General features: G+C 56.3%; 1 protein-coding gene across 1 annotated transcript; it reads right to left on the reverse strand.

Annotated features, from left to right (window-relative positions):
- Positions 1-9,463: 9,463 nt before the first annotated feature.
- Positions 9,464-18,934, reverse strand: MTCH1 (mitochondrial carrier 1; the record flags this gene model as incomplete). The annotated part of the gene is made up of 12 exons (XM_080633082.1): positions 9,464-9,538; positions 9,961-10,036; positions 10,725-10,792; positions 10,982-11,029; positions 11,391-11,484; positions 14,555-14,614; positions 15,387-15,438; positions 15,868-15,925; positions 16,237-16,314; positions 16,709-16,815; positions 17,997-18,081; positions 18,779-18,934. The coding sequence occupies 12 exons, from the start codon at positions 18,932-18,934 to the stop codon at positions 9,464-9,466; spliced, it is 957 nt and encodes a 318-aa protein (XP_080489208.1).
- Positions 18,935-20,016: the final 1,082 nt, after the last annotated feature.

Here is a 20,016-nt window from a genome sequence, read left to right on the forward strand (position 1 = left end):
CTTGGCCAGACCTGGCCCTTCTGAGGAAAGGAGTTTTCCCACAGCCACCCTCGACAAACCTGGAGGCCTGATCCTGCTCGCAGGAATGTCAGTGCAAATCCAGAGTGGCTCTGCTGACTGCTGGGGGGGGGTTATAGCAGCCGAATGGGGCTTTCCTTGGGGAAAGGCTCCTGGTTTCCCGCCTGGAGAAGGAGCAGAGCTCGCAGCAGAGCAGCCTGGGAGCACACTCGGGATTCAAAGGCAATGAACAGCGGAAGGATCCAGCTCCCAGTTTGCTGAGCCATGCTCTGGAAGCACGAGCCCTGTTTTGCTGTGAGCTCTGTGGAATGAAGCAGCTGCATCCCTTGGCTGGGTGGCTCTTCCAGGGGTGCCAGATGTTCTGCTTAGGACACGTCACAAGTGTCTTGCTTGAGGTTCAGACTTTCTCTCCTCTGGAGCTGCCCACTGGAGCTTTAGGGGGATTTTTATATCCACCCTCCACCAGCTATTCCCAGGGAAGCTATAGGGATTGGGAGCAAACTGGGAAAGGTCTGGGTTTATCCCAGCCCCTGCTTGTATAAATAATCTGCAAGGAGAAAGCTGGATTGATGAGCAAAACACTTGTGCTGCCTTCTCACTGGCATAAAGGGTCTGGTGTGTAAACGTGCCCCAGTGAAGAGGGCACCCCAATGGATTTGGGTTCAGAGCCCACAAATGACACAGCCCCAGCTCCCACATGGGAGTTTTAGCTTCCAAACCAGCCATGGGTATTGGGAAAACCTTCCTCTGGCTGTGCTGAACGACACACCAGTGAGCAGCAAAGTGCGGAGCCAGATCCCAGCCACCAAACCTGGGTGCACGAGGCCACGCAGCTCACTGGGGGGCTGGAAAGATGCTCAACACCCAGGACAGCATCTCTGGGCCGCAAGGGGCAGGCAAGGTGATCTGGGAGCATCTCTGGAGTGCAGCTGAGATGTGAGGCAAAGCAGGGCAGGGGCACTCAGGTGCCTTATGGCCAGGTCAAAGGCTTTACTGCAGGGCCATGTGTCACTGAAAGAGGGGGTTTGGGGAGAAGGAAGGAGGAGGGGGAAAGCTGAGAGGGGGGGAAGAGAAGGAAGAATTTAGTGAAGGAAGAGGGGCACCTCTCCTGGCTCTGGAGCGCCTGCGAAGTGCCCGGTGGTGGGGCAGAAGGACCCTGCCCTGCAAACAACCTGCTTTTGTTGTGTCCCGAACGGGCCTGAACTCAGTTGCACAGGAGGAGGGCAGGTTCACACACAGTGGGGCCAAACCTGGGCTCGGCTGTGGCCTGGCAGACCCGGAGAGCTCCAGTCTCACCCGGGAGAGGCGCGAACCTGCACGAGGCAGGAGGTGCTGCAGGCCACGAGCAGCCCTGTGGATCCCGATGCCTTCCCAAAGCAGCTTCCTCCCAGGAGCACCCAGCTCAATCCATTTCCAAAGCCTAAAGGCCGCCAGAGCGCTGCTTCACCCGCTGGGACCAGCAGAACCTCCCACTCCATTCCCGGGCATCTCCCCATCCATGCTGCCTGCCCGGGCACGCTGTGCCAGCATGGAAAACAAGCCAGCTTCTAAACAGTTAACGCTGCCAAACCCAGCCCGCTGGAGTTCCCACCTTCCCCAACCGCTCCTGGCTTAATTCACCCCCCCAAAATGAAATGAAATTATCCGCCTCCTCTGCCCTCACCAGCATCCTCCCTCCTTCCCTCCTTCCCATCCTTCCTCTTCCTCCTTCCACCCTTCCCGTGCCGCCACGGTGCGCTGGCACGGCCGGAGCACACGTGTGCCGGGCTGCTCCGTGCTCCCAGCACGTTAGCGGCGGCTGCCATGTTGAATTGCAAATCCGACATGATTCGACACATTTTCTGCCCCCCTCGGCCGGTGGAGAACGAAAGCAGCACCCACACGGCACGCACCCAGCCCCGGCTGGCTCCTGGGGGCATCCCGGGTGGCGGCGCGAGGGCAGGGACGGAAACCACCCTGCGGTCCTGCTCCGAACACTGCCCGTAGGGACCTGCCTATCTGCTGTACATCCCTCTCTATAGGAGACCGACTGTAAAGTCGGCCGGTTTAGCACCACGGGCCTCGATGGGAAGGGGGTTTTTTGGGGGGAGGAGGCAGGTTACAGCAACAACAAAGCCACTGAGCAACTGGAGGAGCGAGAAAACGCTATTTCAAATCAAAGGCAAAAAAAGTAAAATACATAAAAAACCCAACCGCATGGACAAAAAAAACCCTAAAAAGGCAAAATTAAAAGTGAGGTTCGAGTTCGTACCAAAGAGACGCACCGTGGAAGAGAGCGGGTTTGTTGTGGAGTGGTGGCTGGATTTAGCTCCGCTTTCTCCGGACAATCACCGGGGAAGGATCCTTTTCCGAGAAAGGCCAGTTTGAGTGAGACAGCTTTTTTTTTCCCTTCTCTCGCTCTGCTCTCTCCCCTTTTCCTTCTCCTCGCAGCTCAACGCCAAGAAATGGGCGGTGCCTGGATGCCAGGCTCCATCCGAACGAGACACCCAAGGCCAACGGAGGCTGGCACAAAGGCGAGCTGGCAGGAATTCCTGCACTGGGAGCCGCGCGCCCTCGGGATGAGCCCCGACACCTCCCAGAAAACCAACCTCCGACACTGCCTGTTCCGGAAGGTTGCCCCGTTCGGCTCGATAACGCCCTGCCAGGGTCCAACACAGAGGGGAAAGCAAGGATAAGGGAGGGAACACCCCCCAGACCTTCCTTTGCATCGACGCAGGTTAAACAAAAGGCCTGGGGAGGTGAATTATTTTCTCCCACCCCCCCGGCCTCCTTTTCCCGCCCGTCCGTCCCTCTCCTCCCTCCTCGCGCCTCCATCGCCGCTCCCAACATCCAGGCAGAAACGAGCCCTGGGCTCCCTCCTTCCTGGTTTTAGCACGACAGGAGGCGGCGGGTGCTTGAATAGGAGCACGCACACCCAGCGCGAGAGGGATCCGATGGCGGGGAGGAAATCCAAAAGGGACAAAAAAGCCCCGCACGCAAACAACAACCCACCCGCCATGGAGGGCGGTTGGAGCAGCCACCACCCAGGGTGGGTGTTGGGGGTGCTTTGGGTGCCAGGGGGGTGGCTTTGGCCTTATTCCTTCTCTGCCCTGGCACCTGGGTCGTGGCCATTGTACGAGGGGAGCCGCAGCGGGCTGGGGCAGGCACGAGGAGGGGGGCAGCTGCGGTTGGCAGCGCTGCTGGGGAGATGCCAGAAGCCCCAAACAAAACACGTCTTCATCTTGCCTGCACCAGCCTGGGCGCGGGCGAGCGCGGGAGGAGAGGGAGGGAGAGGGAAGCGCGCGCCGGGAGCGAGCCACCGCGCTCCGGCATGGGCCTGCGGCCACGTCCCTCTGCTTCCCGCTCCCTCGGCCCCCTTCTCCCTGCCCACCCGGCTGCTGCTGCCAAGTCCGAGTTGGCACCGCTCCCCCGGCTGCACCGAACAAAGCCGTCACCCAGCCCCGAGCCAGCGCTGACAGTAAGCAAAGTGACAGGCGCATCTTCCGCATGTTAATCCAACCAGCGAGGAGGCGATCGAGCAGCAGAGGCCCCCCCTTTTTATACCATGCACCCCCCCCCCCTCCGCTGCCACCGCCGCCCCATGCATCCATCCCACCCTTGGCACCCGCCGGCCTCGTGCGGCCATGGCGAAGGCCCCCACCGGCGGCAGCACCGAAGCCTCCGCGTCGGCGAGGTTTAAACGGAGCCAAAGCCGCGCTCAGCGGGCAAACGAGGCCACTCGGCATCTGCTGTACCTGTTCCCGCTGCCTTCATCTCGCCTTGGACGCGTGACAAGAGCGCACTCGCCTCTGGTGGGCTCTCCGAGCCGCGGGTCTGTAACCCTTTGCAGGAAGTTGGCACCGATCCCAGGTAGGACTTTACTCCCCGGCTCCCGCTTTCCCCCCCCACCTCCGCCTCCTGCTCCCTCCCCTCCGCTCCCCCACCCATCCTGTCCCTTGGGCCCCCAAAAACACCACCCAGGCCCCTGCTCCCCCTTCATCGGCCAAGGGGCAACACGGAGGGCGGCTGCTGACGGCTGCTGGGCGCCCACCGAGCCCCTTCGCCCGCCGCCGTGCCACACGTACCCTTTCAGGATGACCTGGGCAAGACACACAACAACAACTTCCTGCTCCGGCTCCCTAAAACGCCTGTTTCCACGCAGGGGTTAGGCGGCGCGGCGAGACGGGGGGAGCTGGGAGGAGGTTTGGGGGTTTGTCGTCATTGAACCATGCTTGCCTTTTTTTTTCATATGCCTTTTTTTCCCCTTTTTTTTAACATAGATATTATTTTTTTCTGCCCAGCAGCCCCAACCCAACACGAAGGAGAAAAGGGGGGGAAAAAGCGAAATCAAATGGGAAGAGAATGGCTCCAAGTCGCCAGGACAATGCATGGGGAACGGGGAGATTAGCGTAGCTCTGGAAATGCATCGCGCCCGCCCCGTTTCTGCCCCGTTCACCCCCGCGCCTCGTCTCTTTTAATTCTCCCAGCTCCTGAATTATTCCAGTCCACGAGCAGGAGGGGAAACGCGCAGTCCGGAGTCCCTCGGAGCTGCCAAGAGCATTGCAACAGGAAAGAAAGGAAAGCGCGAGAGGGTGAGAGCCCGGCAGAGCCCTCACAATCAAGCAGCGAGAAGAGCAAGGAGAAATTAACATCCAATTAGTGCCGTGTTTAACGAGGGAGACAGAGGCGGCTGTTGTTTTATTGCCCTGTTCTTTTCAGGCGCAGCTGACAGGCAGCGTTAAGGCACCCCAGCTCCAAGTGACGTCATCAGATTTGGTTTCTTTAATCATTTCTCTTCCCCCCCCCTTTTTTACCTTCCCCCCCCCTTTTCCTCCTCCAAGTTTCACAGCGACAGTCCCAGCAACTCGGCCAAGGAAATTTGGTACTTTCTCGGTTCCCCCCCCCTTCCACCTCTGGCCTCTTTCCTCCCCCCTTCCCCATCCACCGACACCAACCCCGGAAAAACAACCGCGCCAAACCCACCCCAAAGGCTTTGTTCTTCCAAAAAAACACCACCAAAAAAACAAGGAAAAGAGAAGGAAAATCAGCATCAGCATCATCAGAGCCGCTGGGATCCGAGCCGGAGGGAGCCCGGAGGAGGTCTCTCCGCGTGCGCGTCCGGGTGCGTGCGTGCGGCTGTCCCCTCTCCCGTCCCTCTCCCCTTGTAAAACTTGGCGGCCTGTGACGCTGCTCCGGCCTCCGCTGGCAGCCTGACAAGAGCCGCCCGGCGCAGGCGGCTCTTAAGGGAGAAAACTCCATTCCTAAAGATCAGAGAATAAACACGTTTGCAGCAGGGGAAACCTCGGGCACCGGCGGCCGCAGCCGCGGTGCGGATCTCACTGTGTCAGCAGGGAGCATGGGGAGAGGAGATGGAGCAAAACTGGATCAGAACCAGGGAGGCTTTTCCCCCCTTTCACAAATCCCTGGGCCTCCAACTTCTCCCCCGGGATGGGGGCCCAGTGCTGTGCAAGTGCCAAGGGAGGCATGCAGGGACCGTGGTGGCTGCAGGGAAAAGGCATCTCGGCTGACCCTGGCCGGCCTCTGCTGCCTCCTCTTTCCCCAAGCCTGGGATTGCCTCAGGGAGGGATAAAACGCTGCTTGCTTCCCCCCCCAACAGCACTGCAAGGGCAGGAAGTGATGGGACAGCTCAGCCTGGGGAGGACTGGAGGGAGTTACCCCCCATAAAAGGCCCACAACAGCCAAGGGTGAGCATGGACAGCAGTGTCCCCATGCTCTTTCCCTCCTCGTCCAAGCTGCCGGTGACGCCAGCGTGGCAGGGCAGGGCACCGTGCTGAGCTCTCCCGCCAGGCCCTTTGTGCCCTTGCTTTCAGCCGGGATTTCCCCTGGGGAGAAAATCCAGGGGGAGGAATCCAGCAGGACCCTGCTCCTCCGCAACCTCCCGCTCCCGGTGAACAGGACCATCCTGCTCCCACAGGGGATGGGGACAGGGCCACCTTCCTGCTGGCGCCTGGGTCTGGTACAAGCACCCACCCTGAGCAATTCCCAGTCCCACCTTCCCGGCAGCAGGATCTCCTCCCCGAGGGTTAGTATTCTATAGATATTTGTAAGGAATTCTCTGCTAAGAGCTCAGTGCTGTGGGAGAGCAGCACAAGCAAACAGCCTGCTCGGGGGCAGCCGCAGGGGCACTTCCTCATGCGCAGCCGCAAGCCGGGGCCCCTCCATTGCCGCTGGGGCTGGTGAGGGCTTGGCAAGGGGAGCTGGCAGCTCCTGGCCTTTGTGCTGACCAGACACCAGGGTGATGGGCACCGTGCAGTCACTACGAGAGCTTTGCTGGGCTGCTTTTCCACCTGGCTCTGCAGCAGGAAGGGCAGCGCGGCCGGGTGGGGGTTTGGGTTTAACTGAAGGCTCTTTAGCAGGACGATGCAATCGCTCCGAACTCAGCTGCGCTTTTCCTGGGCACAAAGGCTTCGCCAGCACCTAAATCCCATCAGATCCAAGTGTCCAGGCCTGGCACAGGGACAGGGAAGCCTTGACCTGAGTTTCCCTCTCCCGGCTGCCTCCCTTCTCCGCCAGCGGCTGGGAGCAGATGAGGCCAAAGCCCCGGCAATCTCTGTTTTGCACTGCAGGCTGACAAAACCCCAGGGGCCCCGGCCGGCAGCGACCTCCACCCAGCCCGCCTCTGTGCAGCAGAAAGTCAGTATCTGAACCCAGCTCTGCTTCCTGGGCTCATCAGGGAGCACTGGGGCTATCGCTGGGAGAAATCCCTGGCTCCATCCCAGGCGCCGGCCCCAAACCTCCTCCCACAGCCCTTGGTTTGCTCTCCTGGCCACAAGTTTCAGCCTAGATCTCATCTCCCACGGGAGCAGAGCCCCATCAGCTACATGAGAACCAGCACCCAGGGCCAGGCAGCAATTTAACGGAGGAGGGTGCCCAGCCAGGGTTTGGGTTGTCCCAGACTTGCCCGGCTCCTGGTGTGGACACTGTCCCCATGGTGGAACACTTCAAAGGAAGCATGGGATGAGAACGAGGGATAGAAATGGGAGGAGGTAAGGGAATATTTAATCTTCCTCTAAATGGCAGCCCTTACTTCAAGGTAAGACAGTGCCCTGAAAGCTTTGAAACGTGGCCTTCATTTAAAGTGACCAAAACCTCTATTCAAGTGATGTGTTTCCAGCAAAGTTTGTGGATCCCAGTGCACTGGGCAGAAATTGCTGGCAGGGTGCTTGCTCTGGTGCAGATTTAGTTAAATCCCTGAAGTGAATTCCTCAAAGGAAAAGAAATTGCCCTTTTCATCACAGTGGCAGCAGCCAGGCTGTGCATGGCGTGTAGGAGGTTTTACAGGCGTGTGACCAGCAGAAGGTGGCCTTAACTTTGAGGATAAAGGCTCATGTATGTTCCAGAGGAGGTGTTGGGTGATCTGGGAGATGCAATGCCCAGTGTTGGGGTGGACAAGACAAAAGGTCCCGGGGTGAGGATGCAGGGAGGTGTGCAGGGGAGGACAGAGCAGCTGAGCCCATCCAAGGGGGTCTCCATCAGCCCTCGCATAAGAGCTCACAGCTTCCCTGTGGGGGTGCTGAGGCGCTGACCCAGGGTGCCCAGAGAAGCTGTGGCTGCCCCATCCCTGGCAGTGTTCAAGGCCAGGTTGGACACAGGGGCTTGGAGCAAGCTGCTCCAGTGGAAGGGGTCCCTGCCTGTGGCAGAGGATGGAGCTGGAGGAGCTTTAAGGTCCCTTCCAACACAAACCAGGCTGGGGTTCTATGATTCTAAACTCCAAATACCTACTTTCATGTGTGCGTGCACCCAGTGCCATTTGCTCAGCCTAAACCCACCAACTTCCATGGAGCTGTGGAAGCTCAGAGGGAACCTGAGTTTGCAACAGTCTGGATCAGCCCCTGCTAGGGGAAGAAACTGAAGGAAGTGCCCGTCTCAAACTGAAACCTTCCCTGAGGGAGGGCGCCTGCCGTGCAGAAAAAAATACCACTTTTAATAAAAAGAAACACCCAAGTTAGTTGTTTTATAGCTGTATTTTGGAGCATAGTTAAATCCTCTTTGAAATCATCTCTGGTGTTAGGGAACAGGACCATGCATTATTTAACTTCTGTTACTGTAACACAAATCGTTTGGGAGGAAGGGAAGAAAGTCAGGACCCACTTCACAACACCGAACGGAGCTGGGTTGGGGCTGCTGGTCCCAGCACGTACCAGCACTGTCCCGAAAGCCCTGGCTGGGAGGTGTGGATCGAACCCTCTGATGCAGGAAAAGCCCTGTGCCATGGCAGGTTGGGGTCCCAGAGGACCAGGAGATGTGACCCCACACAAGAACCTGCTCAAGGACCCCAAAGCCTCCTGACAGGGAATGCAGCAACACCTCTGTGCAAAAGACTGCTTTGTGGGGGAACCAAACGGGGGAATTGGCCTGGCTGCTGTGGCAGCACAGACCGGTGCAAATAAACCTCCTGTCTGGAGAGCTGAGGGTAAATCCCTCCCTGCTGTCACCAGTGAGCTGCTATGCAAGAGCCAAACGTGCACAAGGAGCTCTGGATCCCAGTGCCTTGCAAGCCTCTGGACAGCTCAAGGTTTGTTCCTCCATTCCAGCCCTGGACCAAGCGCTGCTCCTCTGATGCTGGGGCTCAGGAGGAGCCCCGTGGGGCTCCTGGTGCTGCTGACAGGGAGATGCTCCAGTGGTGCCACTGTGCCAGTGCAATCAGGCCCCACGTCCCCTGGGAAACAGACACCCAGGATACACCCAGCAGCTCTGTGGGATGTATCCTACCTACTTCAGCCCATCCCGCTACAAAAAGCTTTCCCAAAGCAGTTGCCATCACAGCACCCAGCCCTTCCTGAGCGCTCTCTCCATGTCCAAGACCCAACACCACTCCTGAGCTGAGCTGTGCCTCTCCCTTTGGGACTGTGCTGTTTTTCATAGTGGGATGTGTTTCCCTTTTCTGTTTTGGGTATTCCAGTTTCCCTCTCACACCTTGGGAGGTGCTGAGCTTCCAACTGCTCAGGTACCCTCAAAACCTCAAATACAGGTCGCAGGGTTGATCTCGCTCGGGATGAGCCATGCCAACGTTTGCCCTCTCCAGAGGAGAAAGGCAGGAAGCTGGTCAGCTGCTGTAGCCTTCCCAGCAAGGAGACCCTGGATCTCCTGCTGCTCCCCAGCTCAGGCAGAATGAAGCAGTCTTTTGTCCCTCATTTAGTATCTGGGCATTTTCTGGTTTCCCAGACTTCCAGAGCCATAAACTGGACCAAAGAGGCAAGTCAACGCTCTTCTGCTCTCTGCTGCATATCCTGGTTGAAACAGCCATGAGGATGGAGCTTTGGTCCAGCTGGAGCCTGAAGCAAGATGTCCAGAAGCCAACTTGGTGCTGGTCTTACTGGAGAGGAGGTGTCTTATTCTGGCACCACGGAATTTGGATCAAAAACTAAAACTCTACAAATATCAAATCAAGCTCAGGGTTTCTTGAGGACTTCATTCAAGTTCATCACCTCTCCCTGCCCAGGAGTCAGTCAATGGGGAAGCGGGCGGCTGGGATGGGAGCTCTGCGGAAGAGCAGGCTGGAGCCACGGAACAGCTGCCCCTGGGGAGGAGGAGGAAGAGAAGAAGAAGAGAAAGTGCAGGGTCAGGGCAGCCACACTGGGACCCAGCCAGAGAACTGCAGCTGGTTTAGCAGGGGCTGACACATGCCCACTGCAAGGCCTGAGCACCCCGCGGTGCTACAGAGAAAGTGGGGTTTCAGCTCCACGCGTGCTGGAGTTGGGCCTTTCCCCCATTGATAAGGAATAGAGAAGGGCAGAGCCACCTTCCTTTGCTGCATGCAATGCATTGGCTAAAAGTCTGCAGGCTGCCAGCTCAGGGCACTTAACAGGCAGAGCAGTGCTGCCATGCTGGGTACCAGTGCCACAGCTGGAGGGTGAAAACAGGTTACAGCACATGAAGGACGTGGCTCAGGAACCTCAGGAAGGAGCACTGGGAGCCCCAAGCCTTGCGTGTGCCCCTCACCTGGGCACTGAGATGCCTCCAGCAGTGGATCCAGGATGTGAATGCAGGAGCGTAGGGAGGGAGGCCAGCGCACAACCTGCACGGCAACAAGGAATAGCTGAGGCGGTCTGTGGAGGTGTCACATTATCCCACAGGTAACACAAGAGCAGCCGCCAGTGTAAGTGAGGACACAGAACAGTGTCTGCACTGGGCTGAAGGCCAAATGACCAGCTCATTATTTACAATGCAACAGATCATGTGATTTAATTACCCCTGGAGTGCTACCTGGATGCATTAATCCAGGACTATGCACTGTATCTACACCTTCAACAGCCAGCAGATACTTGGAAACCACCACACCAGCACCTTGGATCCAGTCCCCTTCCCACAAGCATGAATGCAGAAGATGTCTTGCAGCAAGGGATTGAGAAAGCCAGCTTGGTCCTGCCCCTGTCTGCACCCACTGCTGTGTGCAGCTTTGCTTTCCCTTGTGCTGCTCCCCAACACAATCCCTTTGATCCCTCCTGACTCCAGTCTACTTCAGACCGGGCCACACCACCACGACTCCCCCTGTTTCTCTTCACTTGAGCTTTTGTGCTGCTCTTGTCTGTGTCCTCTGATCTAAAATTATAAGCAACCTGGGACAGGAAAGGAGATGGCTCTGCGAGGTGCCATCGAGTTTATGGCTCTGTATGAAAGCTTTATGATCGTTAGCAGTGGATTCAGCCAACAAGGGGCTAGAAGAAAGGAAGAGAAAGCCTTAGATCTCAGTGTGATGGACATACCCACAGTTATTCACTGCCATGAGATCTCCCACGAGAAGGAATGGGTATGTCAGCATGCTCACAGCGATCTGAAAGCACAGAAAACCAGGAGCCTCACTAACGTTCACTGTGTCAGAAAACCTATTTCCAGCTTCGGCATGTCAGCAAAGTTATCTTCATTTGGATATAAAGGACAGACCAGCCTTCGCCCCAGATCATGAGCTCTCACCCCACAGATGGCAGGAAGAGGAGAAATGACACAGCCATTTCCTACGTACCCCTATCACGAACTTGGTGTAGCTCCGGATCACCGATGCCTGGCTGAACTGCAAAGAGAAACCAAAGGGATTGTGGAGGAGCTGGGTGACACCAGGCTGTCACTGCCACTAGGTGACATCCCTCTGGGCCTCAAACACAGGGCATGCAGCAGGGGAACAAGGTGGAAAGCCACAGTAATCACACTACACCCCAGCTGGGAATCAGGGAAGACATTTGCTATCAAAGCTGATTCCCCCCCAAAGTGCAGCTGAAACAGCCCTGAGCAGACGCAGCATCTCAGCACTTTCACAGGGCTGTATTCAAAGCCCAGCATCTGTATTCAATGACCCCCCACTTCCTGTTAACTCCTTCCAAGTGCAGGTGCTTGGGACAGGCCCCCCAACCCCTCCACTGGGCACTTGCACTCACGTTATCATCCACAGCGTAGGTGTTGATGAAGTGAGCCAGGAGGTTGCAGCACCAGAGGAAGATGACGTCCCCCAGGATGTGGGGAACTAAACCCCTGCAAGGTGAAAAGAGGGGGGTCAGGTGCAGAAGGGTCCCAAGTGCTGCCTTCTGAGGTGCTCAGCCCTCCCTCCACCAGCACAGAGGAACCCCACTCCCCCAGAATGCATCTTTACTTTGGGAGGAAGTGAAAGGGAGAAGGGAAGAGCCCTCCCAGCCTTCAAACGTGGTTCTACACGTGCTGCAGCTGCTCCAGCCAGGGGATGCTCTGGAGTACGAAGGTTGGGATCTGTCATTCAGACACAACTCAGCCAAGTCACCTTTTTCTACCCCAAATCTCTCCTTGGCCAGCTCCTGCTCTGAAACCCAAGTGAGACACAGATGAAGTGGATCTATCAAGCTCGTTTTACAGATGCTCTTCTGGATGCAGAATGAGAAGTTCATCTCTGGCCTCTTCCTCCTTTTAGAAATTAAAATGAGGGGGGTTGTTCCTGCAAAACCCACTACCGCAATGTGGGATTCACAGGGGGCAGCACTCCAGTCCCTCTGATTTCCCCCCCGTTCCCTGCTGCCCTCTGGAAGCATGGCTAAAACATTAACAGAGCAGTTCAAAGGGTTTCTCCAGGTCAGCCCTTCTCCAGCATCTGCTGCACCACTGCAGGCATCGAGCACAGAGCCTCCTGCTTTGGCTGCGCGGTTGTTGCATTGCAAAAGGATCCTGGTGTGCATTAAAGCTGTGTTTCACCAGCAGATGTGTGCAGTTCTGAAAATGAGCCTGTTGAGTCACCTGAGTGTTTGCTGGGCTGCAAAGAGCACACAAATCCAAGTCATTCCTTTCTTCCCAAACCTGATGCTGCCCATTTGGAGCAGGAGACCAGTTTTGTTTCCTGCTGCAGCAGCAGCAGCACAGTCAGAACCACACGCTCTGCTCCAGGCTGCTGCTTGCTTAGGATTGAGATTTATGCTTTTTGGAGATGCTGCCCAGGTCTCGGGGGCTGGACGCAGCAGAAGTCTTTAATAGAAGAGATGTGATAGATGAGAGCAGCAGCCAGGACAAGGAAATCAAAGCTCTCTGGTCCCAAGGAGAAGGTCTGCTTTGTGTTTAGCTTTCAGCCTTTGAGGAAAAAAAATCCTTTCTCTCACTCAGCCTGAAGACTGAAGCACACTCCTGAGCTGCTGCAGATACAACAGGGGCTTAATAAAGTCCAGAAACAGAGGCTGGGCCGTGGCAGCCACATAAGGAAAACCCTACCCATCTGTTGATAGAGAATCACATCATTTGTTCCATGTGCAGTAAGGATCCATCCCTCTTTCTCCTCCATCATCAAAGTAACAATGGATGCTGGGCCCAAGCTTATGGGGTGACTGGAGACCAGGGCTCTGAGAGCTGCAGAAAGGGGCTTAAAAACCCAAATTCATTTGTGCTACATCTCAAGCCTGGTGAGATGCCCAAGGAAATCCGGACTAGGAATATTTGTAAAAGAGAAGTCATTAAAAGCCAGAACAGGAGCAGGCAGATGAGGAAGGCTGTGATGTACAGTGCTGTGACCCAGCAGAAGAAACCCCAGTGCCAGGGACTGGGAGCAGCCATCTTCAAGCTGGCCATGCACAGCAGTTTTGGAGCCCAGGGAACATCCTTCTGGCCTGCTGGCAGGCAGGAGACTGCTGCAGATATGAGGGGAAGGAGATATGTCCATCCCCTGAAAGTGCTTCTCTCCAGCCATGCACACATCCAGAGCGTGCCACCGTTGGTGCTGCACAGAGGTTGTAAGGCCACCAGAAACAAGCGATTTTAATGGTTTTAATGGAGCAATGATTTTTAAGGGAGAGGATGTGTTTGGATTGCTGGGAGCAGGGAAGCAGCAGTTTGGTCCTAGAGATGCAGCTTGTGCCCCCCTCCCCAGCAGTGTGATTTCCTAGCGGGGCTATAGAGCACGTATAACTTCAGAGCCCTCCTGAGACATTTTGGGTTGTGTTAAAGCTTTTCCTGTGAACTATTAAGTTTAATTAGGCTGCCAACAGTGTTTATTTTATGGGGATAGAAGGAAATGCGGCAGCTCCTGTCACGTTTATTCCTCGGGAGGTGAAGGGGAAGGAGGATTGCAGCCTGCTCTGGCCGTGCCCCACACACAGGGGCCATCCCAGAGGAACCTGTATTTAATGGAGATCTGGGGCTGCACAGCCCAGCAGAGAAGCTGTGGGCTGCAAAAGGAAGATGTAGGGACACTGAAATTGATGGGAGCTCTGCAGACCTCAGGCCCTTTTCCCTTCAGGAGAAGCGGATCATAGGTGATACCCCCTCCGACTGCTTGCCTCTCCCTGATGCGTTCAGGTTTTATCTGGAGGCCCAGATTTTGTGATTGCAGAGCCAACGGCATCAGGCCTGAAATCCCCTCCAGAAATGTCAGAGCTGCCTTTACTATTGTTGACACACTAAAGTGAGTTATCTCCCCACTGGGAGCAGAGGCAGCACGTGGTTCTGCTTTTATGTAAATTGGGGGAAAAAAAGGCAAAAAGCATTAAATAAGGGCTCAAGCAAAAAGGTGTCCAATAGAATTCCACTTCAGTGATGCCACCAATTCACCACCACGCCTCATAAGCAGCTGGAAGCACCTTTCAGCTCCTTTTGGGCCAGTCAGCAATGCCACTGAGCATTGAGCACTGGGCAGCATCGTGTTCCTGCCATACAGGCAAACAGGGTCACTGCAAGCACCCACGGTGCTCCTCAAGGAATGTGCTTCTTACCCAGCCCCTGGCTTTTATTTCAACAAGGGGTCTCATTGTTGCACTTGATCTTGGTGCCTGTTGCACAAACAAGTGCTTTAAATGGCCCTTCACTGAAACACAAGGAAGCATCAAGGGAAAAAGAGAAAGGTATGAAAAAACTACTGGGTTTGTCTGGGCTCTGAAGGTTTGAGTGAAGATAAGATCTGAGCCAAACTTAATGGCCAAGCTGGAATGCTGTCAAAGCCACAGATTTAATCTGTGCTCATGGGAATGATGTGAGAGTCCCAGGGTCAGGCAAGGTTCTGGAGCTCAGCACCACTCTAACTGAGGTTGGCAGAGCAACCAGGAGAGCCACCAGTTCCCTTGGACTACAGGAGAAGGTACTGAAACAACTCACGTACACAAAGAATCCCAGGATCCCTTCTTCCTTAAGTATCCTGCCAATGGCACTGAACACACCACTGCCAAGGAAGGAAAAGAGCTGTAAGCATCAGGGGTTGCTCCATCTCTGCCCTGTGCAGCTTCACACGCGTTCTGCAGCCACCAGGCACAGCAGTGTCACCCCAGCCATTGCGCCTGCACTGCAGTGTGGCTCTGCAGCTCTGTTCTTGCTGCTTCTCCTCAACTCATGAAAGAGGGTCAGGTCTGCCCAGGAGAACACTCAACTTGCTGACAACCATTCAAATGCTGAAGCTAGAAGAACTCTGCTTGGCTTTGCGTGAGTGGATACACGTGCTGCAACCACAGCACATCACGAGCTCTGATTCAGCTAATTCTCAGCCCAAGAACCCTGTGCTGTCCCTGGGAGCTCGTGCTGGCTGTCATGGGTTAGCATGCTTTCATGTGGCTGCACGGGTAGTGCAGAGGGACAGGCTTGGAAAAATCTTGCAGGGCTGCAGCAATGTTTTGTGTTTCCTGCTCTGCCTCCCTGCTGGCTTCTCTTTCTATTAACACCTGAAGTAAAACGGCAGGAGACGCACTGTGTGATGACAGGTGTGTTACAGCCACCGAAACCCCCATGGGCACAAGGCAGAACCAAGGCACCCTGGGTACAGAGCCCAGCCTTCCCCTGTACCTTCACCCTGCAGTCACCCACCCTCTAAGCACAGCTCAGATTCACTTTCTGGCCACTCAAACCTCCTGGGTTGCCAAATCCCCCACTGCCCCTGGCACTGCTGACTCCCAGACTCATGCTTCTGTGTGCCCAAACCCTTCAGAGCTGCAGCCACTCACCTGTACTTGACTTCCCGGCCTATGAACTGGACCATGCAGCGCATAGAGATCACTAGGAGGAGAGAAACACAGGGCTGGCAAAGAAACAAATCCTGTTTGGGTTGCAATGGATGTGAAGGAAAACACAGCCTGACCCTTCTGCCCGTCCTTCCCTCAAGTTGTGTCACCTCCAGCTCCTCTCAGTGGTCCTCATTAGAAACTGGTGACCTCCTTGATACTGTAAGTGATGGGAGGGATTTCTGGCCCTAACCCAAATGGGATCTATAGGACGAGCTCTTGGATGAATGAATGGAGCACCTTACTGCTTTGCTGGGTTGGTTCTTGAAGGCCCTTGAAGTGTCAGCCTCCCTAAGAGGCTCAGACCTGCATCTGCTCTGATTTCATATAAAGTCATTTATGATAGGGAAGCACATGAAGTAATCAGGGTTTTGGGGTGACCCCCAGTCCAGAGAGAGCTGCCAGGCAGCAGGACAGGACTCACCGTGCAGCGGATGTGAGACAACGCGGGACATGCACTGCATCATCATCTCATGGGAGGTCTGGGAAGAAACAAACCCACACCAGTGTGAAAAGCTGCTCTGCTCCACCTGCACAGCTCAGGCCTTTCCCTCAGCACAGGGAAACCTATTTCAAGTCCCCTTTTGAAACCTGTTGCTCATGGCAGACCTCTATTCCTACGAAATATTCCACAGGTGGACACAGAGTGGCTACTAAATCCCACAGCCTTCTCACCCAGAGGCTCTCTCCAAGTAATTCCACCCACAGCCCACAGTTTAAGCTTCCTCTGCTCTCCGGGCACATCACTGCGATCTCCTTGATCACCCATGAAGATGCAACATCCCCTTCTCACCTCTTTCACCACTTTCCTAAGGGAGGTCTTTACATCATCCTTGTTAGAAACGTGCTCCATGTCTTCCAGCGGAAAGGCCTGAGTGGAGAGAGAAGAAACATGGTCAAAACTGAAGGAGACACTGACCCAAAACCCTCAATGTCTGAGGACAGGAGGGAACCAAGAGCAATTGTGCTCTTGACAGGAAGAGAAAAACAGGCAAGAGGGAAACAGGAGAAGGAAGTAAGGGAAATAAAACAAGGGAAAAGAGGGGTTGTTTGAATTAAAAGAAAAACAGGTTTAAAAAGAAGTTTGGGGGATATGGGCACTGTTCTCCTCCTGTCCTGGAGGAGTACTCTGAACCCTTAGGAAAGATTTGGGCTCTTTAGTCCTCCACGTGCAGTCGTGGTTGGGGGCAGGCACATGCAGGCTCTCTGCAGTAGCACCAGCCACCCCTGCAAGCTGATTAATGGAGACAGAAGCTGACCTTTACCTTCTTCACACTCCCCCTGGTGATGGTTGACAAAGTGCTTGAGATGAGGCGAGGAGTAAGACCACGGAAGAGGCCTCTCTTCCCATCCACTTCCACAATGTGTCTGGCTGGGTAAGAAAACACCAGGCTGCTGTCAGCTGGGAGCCAGAGCACTCCAAAGACCTCCAGCCAAAACCACACTGTAGTGATTTAGTGTAACAGCCCTGAACTTCATATAGGATGCACAGAATCCTTAAGTATTCCCTGTCATCTATCTAACCTGGAAGGACAGCTCCAGTATTTTGGGCTACTCCTCATCTTTTGACTCTTTTGCTCATCTGGAAGGGCTACAAGGCAGGTTGACTGGAGCGGGACAGGGAGAGATCATCTCGTGCTGTGTGGTGTCACCTCCTCCCTCCTCCATCCTGGGGATTAACATGGATTTCACAAACCCACCTTCAGTTCCTGCCCCACCACCTTCTCCCAGGCAAACTTCCTTAGGTCTCCAGCCAAAACAATGGATCCCAATTTCCCTTTGACATAACAAGGCGGAACACAACTCGCTACATGCCTGTGAGTACTGCTCTTGCCCCCCATCCTTTGCTGTCCCAAGCTAAGATCTGTACATCTCCATCACCCACCCGTTTGGAAAATGCATATTCCAAATGGCAGCATCAGAGGGTTTCCAGCTCTGGGTGGCTCAGGATGGGTTTGGGATCAGCCCAACCTGGCTTTCAGGACCGTGTGCTCCCCTTCCCCACAGCAAACCCACTGGGAAAGCAACCCCCAAGGTCACAGAGCATCCACCCGCCTCTCCCCTGCTGCTCCAGCAGCAACGAGAGAAAAAAGTCACTTTTTTTCCTTCTAAACATATTACCTTCCCCTTTTCTTGGGATTTCTGTCCGTTTAGGGCTCCATCTACAACACAAACGAGGAGGGCAGGGGGGCGAGTTATTGCAGGGCTGTTTGGTAGCAAAGGCAGGCGCTTTGCTGTCTCTAACACACATCAAACCCTCCACCAACAAACCTGCCCCACCTAAACCCCCACCAACCCCTCTGCTATGGTGTAAGCTCAGAGCAACATGCCACGGGAAGGAGATGAAGCACCAACACCGGGGCCACCACCTCCCTGTCCCCACCAACAGGTAGGTACGTCTTTGCCTTACAACCAGCTGTTGGGTTTTATGTCTCTCTGCAGCCTCAGGATGATCCCAGTGGGGATGCGGGAGGGCTGCTGGGGGTCAGCAGCTCCCAGCCCTGGTTTTAGGCAGGACCTTGATTGAGCTGGCAGCAAGGGATGTTCGCTCACCATAGGTGAAGAAGCCAGGCAGGTAAAGGACTTTTCTTCCCAGCACGTTTCTTCCAATGGTTGGAGGTAGTGGCTCGTGCCCGACCTGCAAGAGAAACCCTATGAGCAGGCTCCTGTCTGGCATTCCCAAAGCTCCTGAAGCCATGCAGCCTCTATCCTGGTATCCGTGAGCTGCCAAAGGGCCCTGTTCTCCCTGTTACCCTCAGATAAATGGGGATCCCATGGTACTGGCAGTCCCTTTCCCACTGCAGGGCACACGGGGTCCTCAAACCTCCCATTCTGGGGGGGTCCCTATTACAGAACGTCTCAGGACACCGTTTACAGAGGCATTTCCCACCCCTCCTTACACAGGAGCCCCCAGTGCAGAAGGGATCCCCATTCCCCGCCCCCCCTTTTTTATAGGCGTCCCCACTGGACACGGTGTCCCAATCCCATCATATGGGGGGTCCCAACCCCCTGCTGTAAGGGTGTCCCCTCCACACAGGGCTCCCTATTCCCTGTTACAGACGGGGCTGCCGTTGTCGCAGGTCTCTCTATCACCCAGGCTCCCCCGTTTCACAGCTGCCCTCATCCCCTGGTTACACAGAGGCCCCCGTCCCACACGGGAACCCCATCCGCGGACCCCCCATGTACAGGTGCCCCATTTCACAGGGGTCACCTGTTACGAAGGGGGGGCCGTTCACACAGCGCTCTCTACAGGGGCACCACAGAGGAGCCCACACCCCCCACGCTGGGGTCCCGGTCCCCCCCCGGTGCCCCCGTCCCCCGCGGCAGCCCCGGACCTGCACGAGCAGCTTCACGTAGAGCAGCGGGTGGCTGGCGGCGGCGAGCCCCGCGCCCAGCGCCACCAGCAGCGCCTCGCTGCCCTCGGGGGGCCCCGCGGGACCGCCAGGGGGCGCCGGCGCCGCCGCGGGCAGCGGAGATGCCACCGCCGCCATGGCCCCGCCGCCACTGCGCCTGCGCTGCCCGCTCCACCGGTGCGTCCTGCGTCACCGCGCCGGGCGCAGGGATGGGACCATGGCGCACAAGGAGGGGGGGAAGCGCGGGGGGAACCATTGCGGGGGGGGGGGAAGATGGAGGCGCAGTTGAAGGGAAGGGACAAGGAATCATGGAATGGTTGGAAAAGCCCTTTCAGCTCATCCAGTCCAGCCCTTACCCCAGCACTGCCAAGGCCACCCCTAACCCATGGCACTGAGGCCTCGTCTCCACGGGCTGTGAACACTTGCAGGGACGGTGACTGCAGCCCTGCCCTGGGCAGCCTGTTCCAATGCCTGAGCACCCTCTGGGGCAGGAATTGTTCCTCAGCTCCATCTAAACCTGCCCTGGTGCAGCTTGAGGCCGGTTCCTCTTGTCCCATCCCTTGTTCCTTGGGAGCAGAGCCCAGCCCCTCCTGGCTCCATCCTCCTCTCAGGCACTTGTAGGGAGCCATCAGGTCCCCCCTGAGCCTTCTCTTCTCCAGACTGAACCCCCCAGGTCCCTCAGCCCTTCCCCATCACACTGTGCTCCAGGCCCTGCACCAGCTCCAGTGCCCTTCTCTGGCCCCGCTCCAGCCCCTCAATGTCTCTCTTGGAGTGAGGGGCCCAGAGCTGAACACAGGATTCGAGGTGCGGCCTCACCAGTGCCCAGTGCAGGGGCACAATCCCTGCCCTGGCCCTGCTGCCGCACTGGTGCTGATCCAGGCCAGGATGCTGGGGGCTTCCTGACTGCCTGGGCACAAGCTGCTCATGCTCAGCTCCATCAATCAGGACCCCCAGCTCCTTTTCCAGCCGCTCTTCCCCAAGCCTGGAGCGCTGCAGGGGGTTGTGGCTCAAGTGCAGGACCTGGCACTTGCCCTTGTTGAGCCTCATCCCATTGGCCACAGCCCATGGATCCAGCCTGGCCAGATCCCTCTGCAGAGCCTCCTGCCCTCCAGCAGCTCAACACTGCCACCCAAGGGGTGTGGGGCAGCCGCTCCTAGTGAGGGGTACCCCAGTGTGGGGCACAGCCCACCCCATTGCTGGGGGCTCCCTGCAGGCAGCCA

This window comes from Psittacula echo (assembly GCF_963264785.1).
Source record: "Psittacula echo genome assembly, chromosome: 22".
In the NCBI taxonomy this organism is placed as follows: Eukaryota; Metazoa; Chordata; class Aves; order Psittaciformes; family Psittacidae; genus Psittacula; species Psittacula echo.